The 25,094-nt window shown below is 51.2% G+C and overlaps 9 protein-coding genes across 9 annotated transcripts; 4 read left to right on the top strand and 5 right to left on the bottom strand.

Annotated features, from left to right (window-relative positions):
• Nucleotides 1-17: 17 nt before the first annotated feature.
• Nucleotides 18-1,061, bottom strand: ASPACDRAFT_79178 (tubulin-binding prefolding complex subunit YKE2). The gene is made up of 4 exons (XM_020205340.1): nt 989-1,061; nt 688-883; nt 567-627; nt 18-507 (listed from the first exon to the last, which is right to left on the bottom strand). Exons 1-4 carry the CDS (start codon nt 1,047-1,049, stop codon nt 454-456), a joined length of 372 nt encoding a protein of 123 aa, XP_020055612.1. The 5' UTR covers nt 1,050-1,061; the 3' UTR covers nt 18-453.
• Nucleotides 1,062-1,673: 612 nt separating this feature from the next.
• Nucleotides 1,674-3,224, top strand: ASPACDRAFT_29526 (AAA family ATPase VPS4; the record flags this gene model as incomplete). Its single annotated transcript, XM_020199648.1, has 4 exons — nt 1,674-1,972; nt 2,085-2,417; nt 2,486-2,936; nt 3,003-3,224. 4 exons carry the CDS (start codon nt 1,674-1,676, stop codon nt 3,222-3,224), a joined length of 1,305 nt encoding a protein of 434 aa, XP_020055611.1.
• A 1,120-nt stretch (nt 3,225-4,344) lies between these two features.
• Nucleotides 4,345-8,388, bottom strand: ASPACDRAFT_1888866 (putative spindle-pole body protein (Pcp1); the record flags this gene model as incomplete). Its single annotated transcript, XM_020198500.1, has 3 exons — nt 7,577-8,388; nt 4,653-7,507; nt 4,345-4,573 (listed from the first exon to the last, which is right to left on the bottom strand). The coding sequence occupies exons 1-3, from the start codon at nt 8,174-8,176 to the stop codon at nt 4,345-4,347; spliced, it is 3,684 nt and encodes a 1,227-aa protein (XP_020055610.1). The 5' UTR covers nt 8,177-8,388.
• A 232-nt stretch (nt 8,389-8,620) lies between these two features.
• On the top strand, nt 8,621-10,998 carry ASPACDRAFT_79176 (putative regulatory factor Sgt1). Its single transcript, XM_020205339.1, has 3 exons — nt 8,621-8,925; nt 8,982-9,181; nt 9,248-10,998. Exons 1-3 carry the CDS (start codon nt 8,661-8,663, stop codon nt 10,610-10,612), a joined length of 1,830 nt encoding a protein of 609 aa, XP_020055609.1. The 5' UTR covers nt 8,621-8,660; the 3' UTR covers nt 10,613-10,998.
• Nucleotides 10,999-11,241: 243 nt separating this feature from the next.
• Nucleotides 11,242-12,992, top strand: ASPACDRAFT_79175 (AMMECR1 domain-containing protein). The gene is made up of 2 exons (XM_020205338.1): nt 11,242-12,217; nt 12,287-12,992. The coding sequence occupies exons 1-2, from the start codon at nt 11,661-11,663 to the stop codon at nt 12,807-12,809; spliced, it is 1,080 nt and encodes a 359-aa protein (XP_020055608.1). The 5' UTR covers nt 11,242-11,660; the 3' UTR covers nt 12,810-12,992.
• Nucleotides 12,993-13,286: 294 nt separating this feature from the next.
• Nucleotides 13,287-14,751, bottom strand: ASPACDRAFT_30088 (serine/threonine-protein kinase; the record flags this gene model as incomplete). Its single annotated transcript, XM_020199702.1, has 4 exons — nt 13,287-13,908; nt 13,992-14,322; nt 14,389-14,479; nt 14,554-14,751. 4 exons carry the CDS (start codon nt 14,749-14,751, stop codon nt 13,287-13,289), a joined length of 1,242 nt encoding a protein of 413 aa, XP_020055607.1.
• Nucleotides 14,752-15,249: 498 nt separating this feature from the next.
• Nucleotides 15,250-22,670, bottom strand: ASPACDRAFT_1901862 (DNA polymerase epsilon catalytic subunit POL2). The gene is made up of 3 exons (XM_020198771.1): nt 21,827-22,670; nt 21,631-21,770; nt 15,250-21,582 (listed from the first exon to the last, which is right to left on the bottom strand). Exons 1-3 carry the CDS (start codon nt 22,432-22,434, stop codon nt 15,641-15,643), a joined length of 6,690 nt encoding a protein of 2,229 aa, XP_020055606.1. The 5' UTR covers nt 22,435-22,670; the 3' UTR covers nt 15,250-15,640.
• Nucleotides 22,671-22,916: 246 nt separating this feature from the next.
• On the top strand, nt 22,917-23,603 carry ASPACDRAFT_43932 (uncharacterized protein; the record flags this gene model as incomplete). The annotated part of the gene is made up of 2 exons (XM_020201345.1): nt 22,917-23,271; nt 23,347-23,603. 2 exons carry the CDS (start codon nt 22,917-22,919, stop codon nt 23,601-23,603), a joined length of 612 nt encoding a protein of 203 aa, XP_020055605.1.
• A 298-nt stretch (nt 23,604-23,901) lies between these two features.
• On the bottom strand, nt 23,902-24,723 carry ASPACDRAFT_43931 (uncharacterized protein; the record flags this gene model as incomplete). The annotated part of the gene is made up of 1 exon (XM_020201344.1): nt 23,902-24,723. The coding sequence occupies one exon, from the start codon at nt 24,721-24,723 to the stop codon at nt 23,902-23,904; it is 822 nt and encodes a 273-aa protein (XP_020055604.1).
• Between the last annotated feature and the right edge of the window lie 371 nt (nt 24,724-25,094).

The raw sequence follows: 25,094 nt of genomic DNA, 5'->3' as shown, positions 1-25,094 counted from the left end.
CAAGTGAATTGTAGAGCGTGATTGGTTGCACACATGGAACAACTAGGATATTGAATTGGTAGCTCCCTGGAACCCGGTAATATTACTTGAAGCGATATAATGGTTCTTCCTGTCCCTTTTAGGGACAGTATCACCGGTGGTCGATTGAGGAAGAGGCAAGAAACCACAAAACTAAATCATTGCAAGGGTATCTAAAACCACATACTTTTTCCATCAACCAGTAAAGTAGGCTGGCTAAGGTTCCACACTGGAAATCTCACCAATCGTCTCTCTACATCGTCGTCCGAGTTGAATGCAACTGTGTTGCTGAGATATCAACCCGCGCATTATCGCCGACAATGTGAGTGCATTCAGGTCCGTCGTTCTGATGCACCCGCCCCTGCCATGCTTCGAAGGTGTGGGGGGCCGTTCATCGTTCTTCTAGAGCTAACCCAGTATACCATCCTTCACCACTCAAGCAGAAGCAGCAGCGGCTTGTTGCTGAACCTGAGTCTGGAACTGAACGATCTGTAGAATCCATCAGAATCAGTTGTCCCATCTTCCGACCCCAATCAAGTCAAGCTTACCTCGGTACGCTTCTTGTCCGCCTTGTCCTGGTTCTCCTGGATTTGTCCCTCGATTCGCTTACTGTAGCTCAGCCATTAGACCCCGTTTTTAATACTGTGCGGAATATGGTGGGTGGCATACATCTCCTTCTCAATGAACTCCAACCGTCCATTGACAGCCATCACCGCCTCAGTCTTGTCCTGCTTCAACAGCACGGGACCGATCAGCTTATAGATGTTGGACTCGTCATCGAGCGAGTCGAATTCCTTCTGTACGCCCAGATTCTCTTGTTGCTGGGACTCGAGCTTTTGGCGCGCATCGACAAGACCGTCGAGCTCTGGAAGTGAATTTTCGTTAGCAAATGAGCTTCCCTGCACATATGACGCGATTGCGCTGTGCTGGATAGACAGCCCCCGGGCGGAGATTCAAAAAGAGTACACACCGGTCTGCAATTGCTGGAACTCATCCGAGAGTGCCTGCATTTTCTTCTGGGCGTCCGCCATGTTTGTGATATGTTGTTATATAAGGTTCTATAGGACTATTGAGAAGGAGGGGGAAAGCAACCAACAGAATAGGCTGTGAGAAGGTGCGGGCGGGCAGCAGCAGCAGCGGCGGCGGCGGCGGCGGCTCGGAGGGGCAAAAACGGCCAGACGGAGCGGCAGAAAACCAGAGACGGTAAACAACCCAGTGGGGGACTTGGACGGGTTCAACTTGTGGCCATCTCAACTTAACCTACCTCTCTCTCTCTATTTCATTCAGTTTCTTCTACAAATTCGTTTTCCCCAGGAAGGCCTTCAGCATATTAACTTGGGATTCTTGTGCGGTTCCAACCTCGTGTTCCATTCGCTACTCTCCATTACTTCTGATCTCATCACGCCAGGGCTACTTACCTAGTAGTACCAAGCAACCAATCAACCCAGCCACTCCTCGGTCTCGGTCTAGGTACTCTCAGTCTCCCCGCCTTTCGCCCTCCTCCGTTCCCTGTCCGTGTGTCCCTGGCATCCTCCCTCCACCACCCCTTCAAAGCCTCATTACGTAGCCGGGAGAAAAACAAAAAACCAAACTATCTTGTCAGCCCCGCGCGCTTGCTTTCTTCTTATCACCTCTTTGTTCATTCCAACACAGCCATGAGCAACACCGACTTCCTCGGCCGGGCAATTGACACCGTCAAAAAGGCCATCGAGAACGACAATGAGGGCGAATACGAGAAGGCCTATCAGCTCTACTACTCCGCCCTGGAGCTATTCATGCTGGCTCTGAAATGGGAGAAGAATCCCCGCTCCAAGGAGATGATCCGCGCAAAGACCGGCGAATACATGGATCGGGCCGAGAAGCTCAAGAACCACCTCGCCTCGCAGGAGGGGCGGAAGAAGCCCAGTGCTGTCGGCGCGAATGGGAAGGTCGCGCAAGGGAGTGGGAAGGGAGGGTATGTTTTCTTGCTCCAAAAAGAAGCTCGTTCAATACTTTTTCTTCTTCTTTCTTGATAATCATTCTGGATCGGCTGTTTACTGACAATTGACTGTTTTACTCTGTAACAGGAAAGAAGATGATGATGGTGAGGATGCCGATGCGAAGAAGCTACGGTCCGCTCTGGCGGGAGCGATTCTTTCGGATAAACCGAACGTCAAGTGGGAGGATGTTGCAGGTCTGGAGAGCGCGAAGGAGGCCTTGAAGGAGGCGGTCATCTTGCCGATCAAGTTTCCGCATCTGTTTACGGGGAAGAGACAACCGTGGAAGGGTATCTTGCTGTATGGGCCGCCCGGTACAGGTAAATCGTATCTCGCCAAGGCGGTTGCGACGGAGGCGAACAGTACCTTCTTCAGTGTCAGTAGCAGTGACTTGGTGTCCAAGTGGATGGGTGAGAGTGAAAGGTATGGATGCTTGCTCGTGTCTGTGAGACTATACAGGATTTGGGCGCTAACGGTTTCCCCTTTCACAGGCTCGTGAAGCAGCTGTTCAACATGGCCCGAGAAAATAAGCCCGCAATTATCTTCATTGACGAGGTCGATGCCCTTTGCGGCCCCCGTGGAGAAGGAGAGTCCGAGGCGTCCCGTCGTATCAAGACGGAATTGCTCGTGCAGATGGACGGTGTCGGAAAGGACTCCAGGGGCGTCCTAATCCTCGGTGCGACCAATATCCCGTGGCAGTTGGATGCTGCCATTCGTCGCCGCTTCCAACGGAGAGTCCACATCAGTCTCCCAGATATCAACGCTCGCATGAAGATGTTTATGTTGGCCGTCGGCTCCACGCCGTGTGAGATGACGCAAGCCGATTATAGGACCTTGGCTGAGATGAGCGAGGGCTACTCGGGCAGTGATATCAGCATCGCGGTACAGGATGCGCTAATGCAGCCCATTCGGAAGATTCAGACCGCGACGCACTACAAGAAGGTAAACTTCACTCCTTCTTCCCACATGGTTCCCACATGGTTCAAACACCCGACTAACCGCGATTAGGTCATCGTCGACGGTGCGGAGAAGCTCACGCCTTGCTCGCCTGGCGATCAGGGCGCCATCGAAATGACATGGACAAGCGTGGACGCAGAGAAGCTCTTGGAGCCACCACTCATCCTCAAAGACTTCATCAAGGCTGTCCGCAACTCCAGACCAACCGTCAGCCAGGAGGATCTGCAAAGAAACTCTGAATGGACGCAAGAGTTCGGCAGTGAGGGTGCCTGAGCCTTTATATTCTCGTCCATTCGGAACCGCCCTACCCCTCTTCTCCGTCTTTAAACCATCGATCCTGATATAGAGTCAAACTTACATGGGACTTAATTTTTTTTTCGTTGGTTTTTGCACTGAAACGCTCTGATTCTCTGATTTTCACTACTAACCGAGTTGGATGAACGAAAGGAATGACCTATGCTTATGTGTTTCTATCTGCGTCTATACATACACTTTGTTTCTGCCTCTTGTTCTGCCGTCTTTGTACCTCTTGCGCTGATGTTTCTCTGCAAACCCTTCTCACCATGACCTCGGTGTTAGGAGCTTTTTTACTCTCTGATTTCCTTCTGATCTGGATGTGTGGCAAGGCGAGGCGTTACTTGATCCTGTTATTTTGAGTTAAAACACTACTTCTTTTTACCATTCACCTGGGTTGCCCTCGAAGCATACCTCACGGATGTCGGTCACCTTTATCATTGGTACAATCTCAAGAAAGCATTAACTATTAGCATCTTGTGTTGATAAATCCAGTTTTCGAACCTTAGCATTCTAAGCAACCGATTGAGCGAAACTCGTATCCAGGCTAGAAGAACTCAATGCAGATGTATATGCATTCATTCGTCTGGGGGCTTCATGTTCTAAGACGCACCAACAGCTCGGTACAGTCTAAGAATGTAAGGGGTGTAGTTCCATGTACTGTACTCAGTCGAAATCAAACAGGCTATTCAAACATAGTCATTCATCCGTCCATCCATCCATCCATCTTATGGCAAGAAAAGAACAAGAAAAGAGGCCAGAAAAGCACGAAAGTAACGATAACGCCACATGAGACCACACAACAGGCTCATGATATCAAAAACAAAAAGCACACAAACACGTCGGGGAATCTTCTTATCATCAAAGGTGCCGAAATTTCCGGGCGGGGGCGGAAAAGCAAAAGTGAAAACATATGACAGAACGCTGTTGACTGGATGTTGAGTTAAACCAAGTCACATACAAAAAAGCGCACGTGCGAGTGAGGGAATGGAGAAAAAAAATAGAATAAAGCATCTATGCAAAAGGTTGTTGCCGAAAGGTGGTAGAGCTGATAGGCTGGCTCCGTCCACGACAGGGCTTGAACTTGAATACCTTTTCGTCAGTATTTGTTCGAAGACTCTCTTCGCTTCATGACTTCGTTCTTGGCCCTTTTCAACCCTTCGCCGATCTTTTTGGTTTTCTTCCAGTCCTGGCTCATTCGTCGCATGCGGACGATGGCTTTGACCATGGAGATGGCGGTCTTGAGTTTCGCTTGGGGAGTCCGGAGGGGGGTGCGGTCTCTGGGTTTGACGCCCATGTCTGAGATCATGCGCAGGTCGGCTTCGTTGCTGCATTGGTGTGAAGCGATAGAGAGTCAGTTATTCTGTGGTGTGGTCTTATTCGTGAGATGAAAGGATGTATACGTACCATGCAACCCGGACGCGCTCGCCCAGCTCCATCAATCCTTTACTCCAAGCCAGATCGCGACGGAATTTCTCCTCTCGCTTTAGACGAGCACGGAGCCAGATGATCTCCTTGCCGAGACCCAGAATTTCCTTGTCGTGTCGGGTCTTGCTGTCGGTCCTGGTTCCCAGCTTCTCCACAAGCTGGTCGTAACGATCTTGCAGAGCCTCGAGTTCCTTGAGAGACATTTCGGCTCTACGCGCGCAGAACGACCGCTCATCGCGGATTCGGCGCATTTGGGACTTGAGCTCGTTGAGACGGGCATCACGCTCCGATACCTTGAGGGCGAGCGCTTCGGCCTCGAGGGTGGATGATTTGAGTAGTTCATGGAGGTCACGCTGGTCTTCTTCTCTCATGGCAGCTCGCTCCAGGTCGCGGTTCTTCTGCTTCACTTCCTTGAGTGCTCGGTGTGCTTCGGACAATTGCTTCCGCATGCTGCGGAGTTCATCATGGAGCTTGTTTGAGGGTGACGATGATGGTGATCGAGTTTCGAACTTATTCATCAAGGATTCATGCAGTTCCCTCTCGAGCTCGGAAATTCGTGCCTTGTAGGCCCGCACGGACGATTTCTGCTCAGCTTCCCGCTGGAGAAGCACCTTCTCACGTTTCCGTGCTTCGTCTAAGCCATGACGGAGCATCGAAAGGTCCGCGTGTGCAGTTGAATGCTCAAGCTCAGGCTCAGTATGCGGATGCTCGCGAAGGAGTGTTTCGAGTTCTTGGATACGTCTCTCGAGACGTTGTATCTTACTTTTGGCGAGAGCGAGTTCACGTTCCCTGCCTCCGGAAGTTGTGTGTAGCTTATCCTGGAGCTGGTCGATTTCTGCCGAAAGACGGTTCTCTTCCAGCGTAGCACGCTCAATCTCAGTGCTAAGCTGTTTCTCCAGTGTTTCCTTCGTCTCAAGAAGGGATGACTTGTCTTCCTTTAGGCGCTTGAGCTCGGCTTCGAGACGCAGAGTCGACTTGCGCAGGTCAACCTTCTCTTTGTCGAAACGTGTCGTGTCGTCAACCTGGTTTTGAACCTGGTCAAGTTGGCTTTGAAGCTCATCGCGTTCAGCTTCAGTCTCGGTAAAAGAAGTCCGTAAGTCGTGCAATTCAACGTGGGCATTCGCAAGCTGATCCCGAAGTCTTTGCTTTTCTGTTAACAGTTTTTGCACCTGGCTGTCCTGCTCCAAGGATCCTTTCTGTGTACGACCCTTAGCGAATTCCTGTTCTTCTTCCAGGTTTGCTTGCAGGACCACAATCTCATCCTCTAATGCTTGGACTCTCTCTTTGAGAGTCGTCTCTGCGCGTCGTACAAGTCTCAATTCCTCTCTGGTGGACAAGAGTTCGTTCCTCTGTTCGTCAATTATCTCTCGCTTTGATGTCAGGTCGTCGTTCAATTCCTTGACCTGTCGACTCAGGACAGCCTCCGAGTTAAAATGTCGCGTCTTTTCGCTGTCAATGACTTCTTGCAACTTCATCTCTTTTCCAGACAGAGTATGCTCCACTTGTTCGAGCTTCTCAATCGTGCGCTTAAAGCCAGCCGCCTGATCCTCAGCCCTGTCCTTCTGGAGCTGCAGGGTTCGCCTTGCGCTCTCCCATCTGTCCTGTTCAAGCGCAAAATGCCCTTCTTTGTCCTCAATCTCATGATGCAGGGCTTCAATTTCTTCTTGCTGCCTCTCGACTTCGTCCTTGTATTGAGTACGAATAATGTTGGCTTGGTCCAGTGCACGATGTCTTTCGTCCTCGACCGCTTGCTGTAGCTCTCGAATCTTGTTTTGTGCGTTGGCCAAGTCATGTTGTAGACTACCAGATTCATCCGTCAAAGCGCTGTGTCGGGTTTGTAGCAGTTCTTTCTCATCAGCCTTGCGCTGGATTTCGTCCAGTGCATCCTGCAATTGAGCTGCCAACTTATCACGTTCTTGCCGAGAAAGGTCACATTCCCGTCTTGCCTGCGCGAGATCATTGTGGAATTTGCGCTCCCTGTCATCAAAGCTCCGCTGGCCATCCCGATACTGCTCTTGGAGACGATCCTCGTTCCGGGCCTTGTTGTCGAGTTCTCTCTTGAGAGTGCTGTTCTCCTGCTGTAGGCTCCGCAAGTCCTCCTCAAGCTTGTTCGCCTTCTCTTCGAGCTGACGGGTTAGTCCACTCGTGCTGATAGACTTGTTTGCCATTTCATCATGCAATTCCTGGAGGTCTTGTTGGGCTTGTTCCTTCTCCTTGACGGCCTCTAGTCCGGCGTCTCTCGCTTCCCTCGCTTCTAGCTTAGCTTGGCTTAGCGAATCCTGCAGCTCTTCTATTTGCTCTTTCGCACGTTGAAGTTCTGCTTCCAGCTCGGAGAGGGCATCGCGCTCCTTGCCATCCCTATCCTTCAATTCTTCTATCTCCTCGTCACGTTCGTCGATCGTCCGATCCTTCTGCCTTAGCGATGCTTCCAGATCCTCGATTTCATCTCGAAGCTTCTCCATTTCCCGTGATTGGTTGTCCTTTTCGTCTCGTAGCTCCTCTTGGAGCTCTCTGATTTGGTTGTCCCTCGCTTCCACCTCCTCCCTCATCAAATCCATCTCGCGCTGTATTGTGTCGTCCGATTGCCGCCTCCGTGACTTTTCTTTCAGCTCTTGGAATTCAATGCGGTAGGATTCTAGTTCGCGCTCGGCTTGTTGGAGGCTCTTCTTGTATCGTGCAATATCGCGTTGCATCGTCAATTTCGAAACCTTGAGTTCGGTGTTTTCCTTTAACGCTGCTTGATTGTGCGAGGGGCCCGCCTTCTGCAGTTGTTCTTGTAGAAAGTGAATTTTCAGTTTCAATCCAAAATTGTCTTTCTCGAGTTGATCAATCATCTAAGATAGTCAGAAAAGCTCCGTCAAGAGAGAGAGAGCGAAAGTCCTCTCAAGATGCAGCAAGGTTACCTTTTCCTGTTCCCGTAAAGACATCATATTCTGCTGCCCGTCCATGCCTCCTTCCCTGGACAAAGCCGGGAGCGGTGTACTCTGCATGCTACTGTCCTGAGGCATTGGGGTCCGCTGCTCATCCGTCGCGTCCTCCTCATCAATATCCGTCATCTCCATCGACGGCAACCCAGGGGTGTTGACCGCGCTCAACGAGCTTGTTCGCGTATAGCCTGGCGTCTTGGACCCATGCCTTCGCGTCGTCGACACGTTCTTCAGGAAATTGTTCTTCGTCGCGCTTCTCATCAGGGGGGTAAACTCCCCCTTCGGGATGGCTGTGTTTGGAAGTCCGTGTCTACTGTTCAACGCGCTTCTGCTCGCCTTTGGGCCGGATCCCGCTCGTGGCGTGCTAAGCTTGAAGCCCGCGGGCGAGCGTCTCGCGTTCTCGGCGCCTCCGAACCCTTTGAGCACATCGTTGTCCTTGGATGGCGTATGGAATGAATTTTCGACCGAGTCGAGTGCCGTTAAATTGGGTCGGCCCACGCTGCGGTAGCCGTTGGTGAGATAGGTCGCGTTCCCATCCACTTCGGTGCGCGGCGTATCGATGTAAGGCCACGGCATTGTCGTCGGTTGGGCGGCGAGGAAACACGCGATTGTTGCACAAACTAGTCGGCTAAGGTAAGATTGAAGTGAGTGCCATTAAAGAACGACCATCCCCGACGGCCGAGCTATCATTCAGGACGCCAAAAACACGCGACAAGGTTCTCGTGGTAGGGAAGGGGAAAAAGTGGTGGGGAGCAACTGAAGATTGCGACGATGCGATAATACGGGACGGGAGCTTGCAATGGACGTGTTTTGGGCGGTGAAGACTGGACGGATACTGTATTGTTGACATCTAGCCCAATCGGGCTTAGTGTCAACGCTCTCGAGTCTCCGGGCCGGGGAATTTGCCGCTGCTTTTTTGTCCCGCCCAAGTATGAAGTCATGTCCTGCCCGTAATTTATTTCTCTCACTGCTCATTTTCAGCTCATTTCCAAATCATTCACAACAACTCAATAGTCCACAAGGAAAGCCGCGGCAAGTCGGCTGGCGACCGGTTCTCACCATGGCGCCAATGTCGCAGGAGGATCTTGAGTGGTTCAAGTCCACCTTTCGTCCCATTCCCAAGCCAGAGATTCCGGACGATGCCGTTGATTATGCGCTATATCACATCCCTTCTAGCCCCGCCCCCGCTACGCTCGACGAGGTTGCAGAAACGCGAGCGCGACTGGTCGAGGTGCAAAAGTCTGCTGCGGAACTGACAAAGGACCTTTTAAAGGATTATATCTGGCAGCGCGAAGGTTTTCGGCTGGAGATTACCAAGGATAATGGTATGCGGTGCCCTTCCTTCCATGTCTGATGCGCCCTGGTACTTATTGCATTGCAGGCGTCACATCTTTGCATGGGCGTACCAATTTTGGAGACTCCATCGAAGATGAATGGGTTATTGTGTACATGCTGCGCGAACTGACCAAGAAGCACAAGGATATATGGGCCAGAGTTGTAGATGGTGACGGACAGTTCCTCCTCGTGGAGGCCGCTGCCACGTTGCCTGCGTGGCTGGAGCCGGAGGTCGCTGAGAACAGGGTTTGTCACTGTCCTGTCGTATTCATTATACCCATCTGGCTTCGCTAATGTCTGTATCTATCCCAGGTATGGATCAACAAGGGCGAACTCGTTATCATCAAGCCGAAAAATGATAAGAAGGACAGAGTAACAGAGAAATTGTCGTTTGCAGATGCGAGGAAGGTAATAATGGAGGAACCCGCGCGACTCATGCGCTCGACCATGATACAGGAGGAAGCATTTTATCGTCTCCGCAATTACCCTAAACAAATCAACGAGAATCTCCACTCCGCATTGGTCACCATCCCTCGCAAGGTCGCTTTCCTGCTACATCAGAAACCCGCCTACATATCTGCGGCCGTGGAGGCCTTCTATCTCAGAGACCCGATCGCATTACGGCCGTTGCGTTCGAAGGACTTCAGCAGCTTCATCTTCAAACCCGAGGACCTCGTTACGGTCAGCGTGCGCTTTACCCGGGTCGGTTACGCCCAACTTAAAAGTCAAGACTTCCCCATTCCCAAGTCCTGGGCCGAGAAGTTGCCGCCGACGGAAGATCAAACAGCCTATGGACGGGCAGAAATGGGCATGAAGCTGGCTTGCGGGTTCGAAATGCTGCTCAATGACCCTCAGAACCAGGATAAAGCCACAGTGAGAGAAATGAACCTTATTTTGGAAGATCTGGATACTGGAGATGAACAATTACCGACAGATGAAGAGATAAAAACCTGGGATCGACGGGAAGATGACGAGAAGTGGCTAGATATCAGCTTTGAGGATCTAGACCAGGAACTGAAAGGCAAGGGAAAGGGCAATGACGACAACTCGCGTGCACGGGGTGCTTTTGGTGACTCTAATGCACAGGAGAACTTGCAGCGCATCGTGGCACAGTTTGAAAAATTCCTCAATGACGACTCAGCTGGCTTTGAAGGAGCGGAATTTATCGATGACTTCAGCTCGGACGAAGACGATGAAGATGATGAAGATGAGCTGAGCGATGAGGGCGAAGATAAAGAAGCCTCATTCAATGAGGAGGAGTTTTCAAGAATGATGGCGGAAATGATGGGAATGCCGTCTGGGTCAGGCCACGGTCAGAGGGGCGTATTTGGGCACCCACCGCTCAACAGAGTGCAAGAGCTCGATAATGATTCCGAAGACGACACTGAGCAGATCAAGGAATTATCAAGACAGATGGAAGCGGAACTTCGAGGTACCGGAGTTCTTGACCTAAACCGTCGGCCTAAGGCAGCTCAAGATCAGCGGAAACTTGGGAAGGGCAAATCAGGCGAGGAAGAAGAGGATGAGATGCCAGATCTAGATGAGGGCGATTCTGATATCAACCTTGCAAAGAATCTGCTTGAGAGTCTCCATGGTCAGGCTGGTGTTGCCGGGCCGGCAGGAAACATGCTCGCCATGATGGGTCTCAAAATGCCGAAGGATGACCGCCATCACTGATTACTTGAGCCACCAGCTTCGAGTGCTTCTCAATGGTGAACACTAGTGAGCGAAATTCGTCTTCACATCTATAAGTAGACATCTGCGCCAAGGCTCCCACTTTGCGCAAGGGCAGGTATCCGCAGAACGGCAGTCCTGCGTCCGGAGATAGCTGCAAGCCGGGCAGGCTTACGCGAACACTAGTGAGTTTTCGTGGTAACTGGCCATCGGGGGTGATTCCTTCAGGTGTCAATACACCAAAATTGCAGCTTATGGACTGAGAGAATGTCTAACTCCCTCGTTGATGTTCATGCTCGTCTGACTATGGACTAAAGGATCATAGAACAACTGCCTCTAAAAGTATATAGACACGAGCTTGGTCATGATGTGCAAATATATCAGCACGCTAACGACGATGAAGCCTCTCATATATTTATCTGTAAATGTCGTGATGCCTATTCGACCGTCATATCTTCAATTCATGACATATTTGACGTGACGAATTTAAAAGTCCTCATAATAATATAATGCACTTCAATATGCTTATTAAGTTATAGATCATCCCATCCTCTTGACCGACATCGAAGGACAAACAGAGTTACGGATAAACCCGCCCCGAAACCGCTTCTCAACAGCATCACGTGGGATAATAATGTCTTATCGGCTTGGGTGTCGTCAGCCCCGTTTTCCCCCTCTTTCTTCCCCTCTCTCCGACCCCTCTTTGGCCCTCAACGGACTCAATTCCCGGGCGGATCTGAGGTTGTGCGCTGTGCTCTACGGGCTCTTTGGCTTTTCTATCGTTGACCGATTATAACCACAGCCGCTTCGATAGTCGTTGAACACCCTAACCCATAGACCCATTAACTCAGTTCAACTTCAAGCAGCAGTGTATCCCATCAGGCCGGACGGAAGTGACAGCCGTACTCGTCACGATTCCCAAATAACCAAGAAACCGAAAGAGTCACAGCCCGGCTGATCCAGCGGCGAGATCAAAAGGAGTAAACGAACCTAGCCATTCTTGACGCAACCTCAACGAGAGCCCAGATACAAGAAAAGCCAAAGGGAAAAGATGGCCACGCCGGCCCACTGCTACTATTGCTTCGAGAGCCTCGCAGCCTCCTATCAACGCAAGGAACCCATCGACTTGGCCTCCGTCGAGGAACTCTGGGCCCGCCATGAACAGTTCAAGAAACTCTCCGCGCTGCAGGACACCGAAGAAGAGACGGACTACTCGCTCAGCGTAGACGACGACGACGACGACGACGAGGAGGAACCTGCGGGTGGTGGTGGTGGGCGTGGTGGTGGCGGTCCCCGGAAGATCAAGCTGCCCAGCGTGCACCGATTGCAGTCCAGATCCAGCACCACGACAACTCGGCCCTCATCGCTCAACTCCTCGCACTCCACGCTGACCACTTCCACCACGCTGACCACCCCGGGGTCCTCCACGCTCTCCGACACCGCTAGCGGACGCTCCCGCCGCGAGGAGCCGCCCGAGCCCCAAGAGTACCCGCTCTTCGTAACCTGGAACACCCTCTCGCGCCACGGCCACAAGTCTCTCCGCGGGTGTATTGGAACCTTCGAGGCTCAGGAGCTGTCCGAGGGCCTGAGAGACTACGCTCTCACCTCGTAAGGGAAACCACAAAAGAAATCTCGCCACATGGAAACTGGAAACACTGACCAAAACCCCGTTAATAGTGCATTCGAAGACACCCGCTTCGCCCCCATCCCTTCCACCCTCCTCCCCTCCCTCTCCTGCTCCCTAACCCTCCTAGGCACCTTCGAACCCTGCACCAACGCCCTCGACTGGATCCTCGGCCTCCACGGCCTCCGTATCTCCTTCATCCACCGCGGCCGTCGCTACGGCGCCACCTATCTCCCCGACGTCGCCGTCGAACAAGGCTGGACCAAGGAGGAGACCGTCAAGAGCCTGATGCAGAAAGCCGGGTGGGACGACAGCAACAGCAGCAGCAGCAGCAGCAACAATAGCAGTGCCGCGAGGCGGTTCCTTCGGGGCGGGACCGGCTCGAGTAATCATCATAGTAGTAACACCAGTAGTGGCGGGACGTCTTCGGTCAAGCCGCCATGGGATCAGGTCTCGGATTTCCGGGCGGTCAAGTATCAAGGGCTGAAGGCTAGTTGTACATATGCCGAGTGGCAGGAGTGGCGGCGGTGGGTTCTAGGGTTGGGGGATGGGAGTCAGAAGTTGTTGGTTGGGTGATTTTGATCCACCCCCGGGCCCCTTCATGAATAGACTTCCCTTTGGCTGGGATATTTGGGGTTGAATCTCTAACAATGATGATAATGATGATCTAATGATGTGGTTTCCTTGTGAGTGAAGGGGATTGTGCGTTTCATTTTTGGGTAGGGCGGGGGGCGTGCTCATATTTCTTCTTTTTTTGTGGATAGGATTAAGACATAAACTTCACTTTTCTTAAAGCTCAACGAACCAGCTGCCGCCGAGGAGAATAATTGGTAATCGATAGGCTCCGATCTGGATTTTGGAACCAGTATGCAGCACCCGTCGTGCTCGAAACATCGTACTTATATTGGTGGGATTCTATCGGTAGGATCGACCAGACAGACATCAATATATATCAGCCAAGAAGCGAGGGAACAAGCGAGGAAGCAACGAAAAGATGGTATCTAGGCTATATTGAGCATCCGACAGACACGAAACATGTGATTGATGCATATATTATCTCTTCGCAGATTTGCTCCACAACCCCGCCACCGTCTCCTTGACCTTACGTTCTTGGGCCCGAATCTGCTCCTCCGTCTGCCCGCGGGCATTGCCCCGTCCGTCGATTTCCATGTCCCCGTCGTAATCGGCACGGTCTCCCTGGTGCTGGGGAGGATACTGGTGTTCCTCGTAGACGTCGTTCCCAACGACGCGTTCGGGCTTGGGGTCGACGCTCATCACGCCGTCCATCATGAGCCCCCCTCCCTCGCGGAGCTTGTTAATGGCCCGCACCGTGTCGATGGCCTTGTGAAGGGTGCGTCGTGCGTTGAAGTTCTTCTTCACCGTCGGCAGGAGATCCTCGCCCGAGCCGAACTTGTCGACGTCGGTGTCGTAGGGCGGGTTGACCCAGGTATGTTGCAGGGCGGCGTGGGCCGTCATTCGCGCGGCGGGGTCGATGGTTAGGCAGCGTTTGATGAAATCGCGCGCCTCGGGAGAGACGCCGCGCCAGTATGCAAGGGGCGTGAAGGAATAGTCGGCTGCAAGGATGGCCTGCATCTCTTCCAGGTTGGAGTCGCGGTCGAAGGGGGTATAGCCGCAGAGTAAGAAGTAGGTGATGACACCAATGGCCCAGATATCTCTGCGAAAGGGGACGGGTCAGATACTTTGAATTCGAAAAGTGCAAGGTGCTCTGGATGAGAATATTCCCAGTATAAGACGTACACTGGTTTTCCATGGCCGCTTTTCTTGAAGATCTCGGGTGCCATGTACCCAGGCGTACCACATGTCGTGGTGAGCACGTGGAACTGCTCCTCGTCCATGATCCGAGACAGGCCAAAGTCTGCGATTAACAGATCCGCGTTGTCCTCGGGAGTCCGGAACAGGAGGTTTTCTGGCTTGAGATCGCGATGCACGATGCCATGATCGTGTAGATACGCAACCGCAGACAAGATCGCACGGATGAGATCCGCTGCGTCGGATTCGTAGTAGCTCCCTTTCCGGCAGATACGGTCGAAGAGCTCTCCACCGAGCGCAAGGTCAGTGACCAGGTAAACTGAAGAATAGATTAGCGTCCTAGAGCCCCTGCGCCTTTCGCAACCAAGTAATTGGGATGGCATACGATTGTTCATGGTCTCAAAATAGTCGACCAGGGTCAGTATGTTCTGGTGACCCATCGATACTCTCTTTAGCACTGCGATCTCATTCCGAACCTGTCAAGGTGCATAGATCGCCCATACCATTAGCCTCTATGCGATCATATCTGTGCATCCCATTTGGCCGGTACTAGTTCAGAAATAATTACCATGTGCTCGCGCCCAGCCATCAAGCGTTTATTGATCACCTTCGCCGCATAGTAGCGGCCTGTATCGATGTGCACGCATTCTTTAACCACAGAATACGACCCGGCGCCTAGCGTCTTGCCAGTCTTGTACCGACAAGGCTGGACCTTGGGGCGCTGACTTGTTTGCGCTGGTGATGCCATGGATCGAGAGCAATACAGAAACCGGAGAATATATAGGGTCGATGCAAGAGGATAATAGAAGCGAGAAACGACAACAGCCGGTGCTGCCACGAGCTCAGCGGAGACAGCGAGGAGGAGAAAGTGAGAGCTGATAAGTAAAGTGCCTGTGAAACGCGGCCCCGCAGTCAGCTTAAAGTGGACGGAGAACAGCAAACAACAACAACAACAGCGACCCTGAAGAAACGGCTGGAAATGGGAAGATCGGCGTACAGAAGGAACAGACTCCCGAGCTCTCGTCCGAGCAGAGAGATGTTGCTATCCGTTTGGGAAAAGGGGGAGTAAGAGGGAGGGACTGTTTCGTCCTATCGCGATCGGCTTGGGTGGTGGGGAGTGCATCCGACTGCGGGGTCCGCGGTGGAAACTTGGCCACTGACGGGTCAGGCACGTACTCGAGTACGAATCGGTGAATTGACTGGAAAAGGGGTGGTTGTGACTCTGGGTACCTGTGTATCTTGATAGGTAGTCTAAATGTTAAAGAAGAAAAGAGACGGCCGTCGAAAGTGTCGAGAGCTCGATCGAGCATGCGACTGCGGATTACCTTACCTTGTCCTTCTTGGTCGAGTTAGCTGTTTGAATGGCGCACGTGCAACTGAGATAAGCCATTCCTCCCTACTGTACAGTACATATCGCCGGGAAAACATCCAAAGAATATTTAGCCACAATCCAGTACTATGTATGTATCCACTTGATTCTATAACTATATACAAGAAAAAGCTCATGCGCAAGGCTATGCTAACCCGCCTTTGAACGCCAAGGTATCCAAAGCTATTATCCTCCTATCAGAATTGACCAAACAGGGTATTGTCACCAACAAACCTGAACCTAACGCTGAGCACAAAGACCAACCATATTACATCTGTCCTAGAACTTCCCCCACGACAGTCTCCAACAGCTTGAGGTTGTGGAACTTCGCAACACTATCCAGGAGCCGTAGCTTCTTCTCAATCTCTCCGCGGTTCATCGTTTCCACCCACACCCCGCTGCACGAACAATGCTCCATGAAATCACTGATCTTCAATCCCCCACACTTGGAGCATTTGAGGTCCTGAGTCTGCCAGCCGACAATGAATCCTTGCACCTGGCCAATGAGGGTCTCCTCCTGCGCGAGCCGGTCATACTCGGTTTGACAGAAGGGACAGCGCCAAGGCTTCACTGAAGATTTGTTCGACTCCGTGCCAGGATCAGGAAGCACATCTTCATCTCGGCACAAGTCCAGGTCTCGAATCAGACAACAGGCGTTGCAGGTGAGCTCAGGGATTTTCAAGCTTGCTCCTGGGTTCTCGAATCGACCCTCTTTGCTAAATTCTCGAATCTCAAACAGCGCAAGTAGCTCCCGACGCAGCAGTCGTGTCTCCATTGTGGTAGTCTTGGACAGACTGAGTACCTGCATCAGCAGTTTGACCAATTCCAGAACTGGGTTGCGTTTCTCGTCATTGGGGTTCGAAAGCACACCAGGAAGGACAGGAAAAGCATAGTCGGATGCCAGCTCCGGGTGTAGCAATTCATCCCGCTGTCGGCGAATAAGACTCGTAATCTGCTTCTTCAACGGCTTAGAAAACTTCTCGGCGAGAATAGCCGAGATTTCTTCACTTTCTTCATCGCTCGGACGCCCGATGGGGATCTGCGTCATCCGAGGAGTCGATGAGTTGTTATCAGGGCGTTTCAGACCGTGCATCAATTCGATGTACTCGACTACCCAGTCATGGAAGATAGTTTGCATGGGCGTAGGTAGGAACCGACTAAGCTGCCAATGCATGACCGTCTCCAACGGCTGCTCGTCGGACTCGGCCACTTCCTGGCATCCTTTGCCACCATAATTGTATTCATCGTACCAGAGTAAATAGTCCCAGTATTCCTTGATCTCGAGGTCGATGAAGTGGAATGACGGATTGGCCCGAATGGACTTCAGGACGTACTGGCTGAATGCATAGGCGTTGCCCACTTCCGTCTTGGTGGTGTGGAGTAGAAGGCGAGTGGAGCTTGCGAAGACAATGTTTGCACCCACTCGTCTGAATTCGGCCATCAGTCTCTGGAACGATTTTCTTGACAACATGCGCACATAATGGTGCAGTGACTGATCATATAGGCAGGAAGCAGGACTCTCCACCCATCGGATCAGATGCTGCACCATGATATCAGCCATACTGTTTCCATCACAAGCTTCAGTCCACCAGTTCTTCACCATTTCCCGAAGAACAACGGCCCCGGCTGAAGTGAATGCCTTCTCCGAGTAGAGCACCCCTCCATTCGCGTCAGCTGATGTGCCAGATGATGCCAGCAGTGTATCTGCTCCCTCCATTTCGTTGATGATGGACGAGGTCAGAATCGTGTTGATGGCGAGGTTGCGCACTTCGAGCTCAATACACACAGTTGTATATGCGTTCGGCATATTTACGGACGGCATTGGAACCTTTTCCAGAGGGCCTGTTATGTCGTCTTTCTCATAGCCTGCATGGTCAGGCTTAGGGTTCGAGGACCACCAAAGCACAACGTTATTCTGCTGAAGACGCCTGGCATAGGAGATATCGATCATGAAGCGAGGATCGTCGTTCTCCAGATTGCAGAGAGGAACATCACCATACCTTGCGAGCAAGGTCATATGCTCCACCCAGGCAGAGAGATAAAGATAATGTGTGACCAAGCGCCGAGCAACAAAAGTCTGCCAACCTAAGGGCGGAAGTTCCATGTCTGAAACCTCAGGCTTCACAGGTAAAATAGGGTATTCCTTCAATATGGGCACGTCATGACATAGGCGGCTTCTTTGATGAGACTGAATGACCATAATGGCAGGCTGAGTCTCCTCGGATTTCAGTTTCTTGATCAGATCCCCAACCTCCAAGTGAGCTTTCCTTCTTGTGGTCACCTGCGTGGTCTTGAAATGAAGCTTCTCCTGATACTCGAAAGCAGTCTGTGTGTTGTCCGCAGCTAAGTTCAGCAGTCTGCGCGCACGGAGTTCCGCGTAAATCTTATCGACGTTTGGAAGGCCTTGGACGTCCCGGGTACGGTTAAGGATAACGATGTGAGCCTCAGTCTTCGTTGTGGAGAAAATGGCAAATATCTGCCTGTCACCAGAAGCAACATGATACAGATAGTGGTATGCCATAGGAGCGTCTAGCAGATAAGGTTGATCGGTATTCGTATGACAGAGAGTTGAGAGGTCGAATCCCTTATCCAAGCCTTCTCCGAGAACGCCTCGCTGTTCTTCATCGAATGTGCAAATACTGCCGAGTCTGAGGACTGCGCGAACGGTGAGAGGAATGCTCCTTTCATAAACACCTTCAACACTGGGGTGTTGCAGAAGGATATCAATCTTGTTGGCTTCGCGAATGTATGTCTCCTCCGATAATGTCAACTTGAACAAATGAACTGACGGATGTCCATTTGGTAATGTATGGTTGACTTTCTCAACCTCACAGTCAGGGACATCCACATCCGGAAGAGAATCCTGTTTCAGGTTGACGTATATTTGTCGGGGAACCTTGACAGTGAGTGCGTGGACTTTCCGATCGATCAGGACAAATGCTCGCACAATACCAGGCCGCGATGTTTCAGCAAGTTGTAAGACCTGCCATGTATTGATATACAATAGCTCCGCCTGGTTCCGGAAAAGATTGCTCAAGGAATCGGTAGTAACATTGACCCTCTCTCCGAACAGCTGACGGCGACGGATCCGAGCCTGTTTTTGGATTTTCCATTTCTGCTTCTGATACTTCAGGAATCCAACGTAGTCATCTGTAATCGATGGCATCTTGGTCGGTAGAGTAGCAAACGGATCAAGGGAGGTTTTGGGAAGACCTTCAGGGTGCTTTCTCTTTTGAGAAACCTTGCTTTCGGGTGACGATTTCGACTTCTGTGTGGAGTTGCCAATCACCTCATCCAGGTCACCAGTATGTTGGACGCGATGATCAAGGATGTTTGTGGAGATGTCTGTCAAAGGGGTCTTCTCTGACCGGGTGAACATATCCGTCATTTTCGTCTGTTTGAATTTGTCATCCTTCTGATTGATACGCCTCTGCAACCAGTCCGGATGTGCCACTCTGGGCACAGGGTTTCGAATCTTTTGTAGGGCAGCTGGGATGGTGATGAGCTTCTGTACCACAGAACCCAGGCGCTCGAGATAGTAATCCCAGTCAATGACCGTTCGAGGATCCATATCACCAGGGTCATCTTTCAGCCACTTTCGTAAGAAGAAGCGTTTGACACTTTCCTCGGCTGAGAAAATGGCCACAGGAATGGCTCGCTCAGTAACAGGAGTGTTCCTTGGCCTCGAAGAAATGATATACTTGCAGTTCAAGCCCTTATCTTTGACCATTTGTTCTCCCAAGAATTCTGCGAGGCGCCGAGCGGTTGTGATCGATGTCGACTTCTGGTTCCCATATTCCTCGAGCGTCTTGGTCATGCTTCTGTTCTCAGAAATGAGGTCAATCAGTTCCTCATCGGCCAGAGTCGCGCCATGCTCGTACAGCACGTCTAACCACCGATCAGCCACTTTGGCTACTGCAGCGTAAGTTTCGGTAAGCGTAGACCCTTCTAAGAAGAAGCGGAAAATCTGGGTCTGGAAAATTTTGATGAGCTTCAGCTCTCCTCGACGCTTGACCTCAAAACCCTTCAGTTCCGCCAGAGACCCGTCATGATTGAAAACAGCATAACGTTTCTTCAAGTTCTTATCTTCCTCCTTGGAAGTGGGCAGAATCATCGCCTTGTAAGGCCCATCAACCTCGAAGAAGATAGAGTTGTCACTGTGGGTCTCATATCTGAATGAAGCTGGATCGACAAGAGTCTGATACTGGTGGTTGGTATAGCTTCCGTGCACAAGGTGGTTGAGCATAACACAGGGATAGGAGATACCGAGCTTTTTGCCGTTCTTTAGAGTGAAGGTGAAGTTCTCGGGAAACGAACCAGGAAGCATACACCAGATACCGTCAGTATCGAGCTCAAGAGGGCGGCCGATACGTTCAACCAGCTCTCGTGCCATCTGAATAATGCGAGCTCCGGTCAGACATGTCACGCCAGCCATTTCCATGGAATACCATCGAGAACCCTTTCTCATCACATAACCGTAGAAACTGTTTAGAATGACTTTGTGGGCAAGCTGCAGGGAGTCGTACAAGATAATCATCTTCTTTGCCTCATCAATTTCTGCAGCCGATGCACCAGACGATTTCAGGGCCTCAGTCTTGCCTTTCCAGACCTTCTGCTTCCCCTTGAAGTCATATCTTCGATCACGAAAACTGCGAACAGTGTCGACATAGAACGGATTCTCCCGCTGACAAATGATAGCCTCTCTGACTATCGTTTTGCTATCGTGGATCTTGTGATAGATCTTCTTACTGTAATCCTGCAGTCTCTTTTTGACGATACCGGCTTGCTCTTCAATACTCAAGTCACCAAACATCCTCATTGGGCTATTTTTATATCTTCCGGGGAACTTCTCGTTCGAAACTGCATGGCGAATCATGTTGTACTCGTCGCGTTTTGCAGGAAGAAATTCACCTCTCCAAGCCCATGGCATTCGCCTATCGCAGGTCTTGCCGGGCCGGTTGAAATCACAAGCGGCACAGTTGGACTCTTCAATCATGGAGTCTGGTTGCAGCCGGTTTGTGATCATGATGTTCGGATACATGGAAGCAACATCCAAATGATAAATGAAAGGAACCTCATCCCTATGCGGCTTCTCTTTGAGGCCCATCAACTTGTCAGAAATCTGTTTCTTGATCTCGTCGTAATTGGTGACATCATCCAATGACTTCTTCTCTTCAACCTCAATGCTGAATTTCAGAGCCGCATCGAGATCACGGAGAAGTTCATCCACAGCAGCCGGGTCTACCTTGAAGGTGACTGGTATGTCGCTTCGGAAAACACCAGCCTCAATACTTTCGACGTGCCCTCCAACATAAGTCTCCGACTCGAGCAGATGGCCTTCATAGAAAGCTTCTGGCGGGTCTTTATGCTTGTTGGGTAGGACGATATTGCCCTGGTATGCTTGCACCATAAGAAGCATTTCGCAAAGCGTTCCAGTTCCCTTCCTCAGAGTGTCGTCTGGATTCAAAGGCAGAATTGTGCAAAGGGAGAAGATGAAAGGGTGAACATATTTCATATACAAGTAGTATGTTGCGACGGCATCGGACACGGAGTACTCCGCCAAAGTCTGGGGACGCTCACTGGCGTACGGAGTCATCAACTCTGGATCGAGCTCGTCAGGATCGTATCCAAGCTTCGCGACGGTGACGGCTTTCAAGCCACGACTTCCTTGAGGAAGATAACTGTCACGATTGACCCAAGCGAAGCAATCCATGTGCACACAGTGGTCGGCCTGGTAGATATCCTCGCTGTTCTTCCGGAAGCCAATTTCTTTGTACATATCGATGCCCAACACGCTAGCTCGTGCCTCAACGAAGGGCCAGTCGAAGAAGTCACCGTTGTAAGTGGCAATGACCGTCGGCTTCGCCTCTTTGATATGCTCAAAGAACCGTTCGATGACGCTCCGTTCATCTGGCTCATTGAAAATCATGAATGGCCCGTTGTACTCAGGTTTTGGCGTGTATTCGAAGTCGTTGATGTCCTCAGACACGATTTCTCGATTTGTGATGAGGAAACCTTGGCCATCAATCATATAAGATATCATCATGATCTGATCAATCACGGCGTCCGGGAATTTGAGAGGTAATTTAGTCGTTTCGATATCGAACGCGAGAATGACAGGATCGGCACGAGTGAGTCGCTCTTCTATACAGCTCAGTGAGATAACTCCGTGTTTCGACTCGACTGTGTACCATTTTCCTATACGAATGTCTACGAAACAATTAGCCGAGCGACCTTGAAGGAGCAGAAGCGACCTACCTTTATCGATAGAAACTCGGACATGGTAAGGGACATCATACTCCCTAATATCAACAATAAAATCGCTCGCGTTCATAGTGGCATTAGATCGTGACTCGTTAATTAGTTCATCATCAAAGAGGTCAAAGCCAGCGTTGCCGCTTCAATAACTCAGTCAGTTTCAATGGCCATAGAATCCATGGGTTCCAGACTATACCTTGACATCTCCACATAAGCATCCATCGCTGTCGCATTCTTCTTGTTCTTTTCCGCCAAAGGCAAGATGGTCCTTCGTACTTCCAGCAAGTGGCTGACATTGGCGAAGCTTAGTTGAAGATAGTTCCGGCGATGTCCAAGTAAATGATTCGGCAACGAAAGGTCCTCCTTCTCCACGCGCGTCACCTTCTTGACGAGCCCTTCAAACATTCTGCGACACCACTCCTCAACCTCCGCTTCGTGGCCTTTTTTCACGGCGATCAAGAAATAGGGATCGTATTCGACTGTCGCCTTAAAGCTGGTGCCGCCATCTTCGAGGAAGTAGTAATCGACACCGGCGCGTCCACCGGGGACATTCGGATCCTGAATCGATGTGCTGTGCATGTTGATGAGCCATCCGACTCGCTTCTCACCGGCCTCGAAGCGCGGAAAGCCCAAGGACTCGTCAATGCTGTTGGCCAGCCGGATGGCCTCGAATTTCTCATCTTGAGACGTAGCTTCTGTCGATCTGAGGGACGCGAACTCGACGGTCTTCGTTCGTCTCGGGTTGAATGAAGCAGCCCCAGATCGGAACTTATTGCCGAATTTGCTAGGTTTTCTTGAAGGCATTGCGACGACGTGCCCACCGGCCGGGCCTGAGGATCACTGCAAGATGCGGAGATGATGTCGATAGAACATGGAAAAAAGATAATAAGAGGTTGATGTTTCAGTAAGGGAAAGGGTGGCACATAATTTCGCAGCCTTCGCTAGAGTGGTTATTGTTGGTAGGAGAATAATTCAAGACTGGCTGTAAAGTTGAGTATCTCGATTGCACCTGAATCGACCCGATCCACTGTATGCTGCGGAGCCCTCCAGAGTAACTTAGATTTCGACTTCTAACGCGTTCGCGTTTCTACTTTACGCGTGCCATTGGCCGATCGCCTTGACACGGGGAAACTATCCGCTTTCGTCGTACCGCCGGGCAGGTTCTCGGATCGCGGAATCGTCCGATTGTCCGCGGCCTTATTGTTTCTCTGCGAAGAAGTTCCGCCCGCAATACCGTACAGGTGATTGCTGCTGCTGCTGCAACTGAGTTCAAACAAAATCACATCATGGCTGACGATACGCGGGGCTCCACAACTATTGCTCCGGAGCAAAGGGAGCCGGAATCGCAAAATACTGCATCGGATTTCACATCCCAAAAGAAGCTGAAGCATGAGATTCCTCAATCGCAAGTCGGAAAACTTTGGGACGCATTTGGAAACCCTGAAGAGCCTGTAAACATGCTTCCTTCTGCTGGGATCAAGTCCGGAAAGAAGCATGCCGACATCACGGTCACCGAAGCTATGAAGTCAATGTCGTTGGAGAATGCTACGTCTTTCTACAAAGCACCCTGTGCTCGGGATTCGTTGCTTATCGGAATCGGCGCTGGGTTCGGTATAGGTGGGGTGAGGGGTGTCATTGGAGGTAAGTTGATCACACCAGCTCGCCCTAACTCGTCATTCTTTGAACACTGGCTAACTTCTTGTTTCCTCATATCAGGGCTGCCCAAGATTTGGACTGCCTGTAACTGGGCCGTGGGCGCATTTGCCATTACCGCCCTCGCAACACATGAATTCTGCCAGCGACGTCGAGTACAGGAACTGGACGGCATGAAACAGGCTGTGGAGCTGATGAAGGAGCTCAAACTCAAGAAGCAGCGTGAGAAGGAGCAGAAGGAAAAGGAAGCCGCGCGCCTGGCGGAGGAAGAGAGGCAACGGAAGAGTTGGACCAACCCTTCCAACTACAAGTTCTGGTAGAGTCAATTGCACCTTGCGCGGAGTCTTGGAGTATATTTTCAGGAAATCATTGTATATTATTATATGTCATGTGATATGCATGTCAGGTACATACATATTGTTCTATTCAAGAGCTCCATTCATGTCCTCGTGTTCGTTTCGGCTATTTTTATGTCAACGCATCAAGCAGTGACCTCACAATCAGTCATCTTTTCGTGCAAGATCGTTAGGTAGAGGTGAAGCAGTAGCCTTCAAACAAACTGCTAGAATGTTTGAGAATCGCACTCAATTGCCTCCGTGGGCTTGGTTGCCTATATCATCACATGTTGAACTTGACCCTCTTCTGTATGGCACCACTTTGAATACTTCGAATTTTATCCATTTCGGCACCATCGCGTCGCTCTCGTCGCTTTTCTCGTGCCTCTCTTGCTTCCCGGTTTTTCCATTCTGCGACTTGTTTCTGCCTCTTCTGCGATCTGGCCCATGCGATGGCCGCAGTAGGCTTAAAACCGATGCCATTTATCCCGTAGCCATCATCACTCGGGTCTGAAGGGTTGTGTCCAGTGATCTCCGAGTCATGCCATGTAAGCGGATTTTCAAGCGCATCGTCGGTGAGCGGTGGTGAGCTTCTCGCGCTGCGAATCTTAGATGTGGTCGATGAGTTCTTCTTCTTGCGCGGACTAGGGGTTGACTGCCTTTTTCTAGGCGATGCGGAGATGCCGGTATTGGGGTTATCAGACTGGGGATGGCATGTGTTTTCCGTCGACTCGTCTCGATTGGGCTGATCTTCTGCGTGAGAGCTAGTTTCGGGCATTTTGCGAGGCCCAAAGATAGAGTCGTATAAAACAGGCCAGCATCCCGACGGCACCGAATGCGTGACAGCGCCCTGATCTAACCCATATGGAGTTGGGGGAGTCGATAGACGGTCTCCACGGATGGCCAGTTCTCCTAGGCGACCGGCCACTACCGCTCGAGGACTATACCTTCCCAAGTCTTCGGTCTCTCGAAGTCTGGCTTCCTGAAGGCTGAGTATCGAGACAGTAGATGTGGGTGACGATGGACTGTACTGGTCGGTATCCTCTGACGATGCCCTCTTGCGCTTAGGGGAGTTGAAGGGCATCGTCGTCAAACTCGAAGACATCATCGCGGGGCGAAATCTGCAAGCGGATGTGGGGGCATCACAGCGCCCGAGCGCCAGTAGTTTGGGTTGGAAGAATTACCCAGCAATTTGTAGGCTTCAGTTAAGACGTTGGTCAGCGTTGTGATGGATCAATATCAGAGACAGTAGAAGAAGCCATCATGGCGAAGAAGCTGCGGGCGATTTGCTGTCATGATAGGAAGAGAGGGGGAGGGGGGCTAGAGTACAACAGGGTTGGATTATCCTTGGAGGTGAGGTGAAGTGAGGGGGTTCGGCTCTGCTTGGTTGGCCTAGATTATACCAGGCGGTCCCTCCGACAGACAATGAATAAGCAATGTCTGACAGAGCAAACGTCAACGTGCAGCTAGTCTAGC

The sequence above is a fragment of the Aspergillus aculeatus genome (genome assembly GCF_001890905.1).
Source record: "Aspergillus aculeatus ATCC 16872 unplaced genomic scaffold ASPACscaffold_9, whole genome shotgun sequence".
NCBI classification, from domain to species: domain Eukaryota; kingdom Fungi; phylum Ascomycota; class Eurotiomycetes; order Eurotiales; family Aspergillaceae; genus Aspergillus; species Aspergillus aculeatus.
This window is presented reverse-complemented; position numbering and strand designations above follow the sequence as displayed.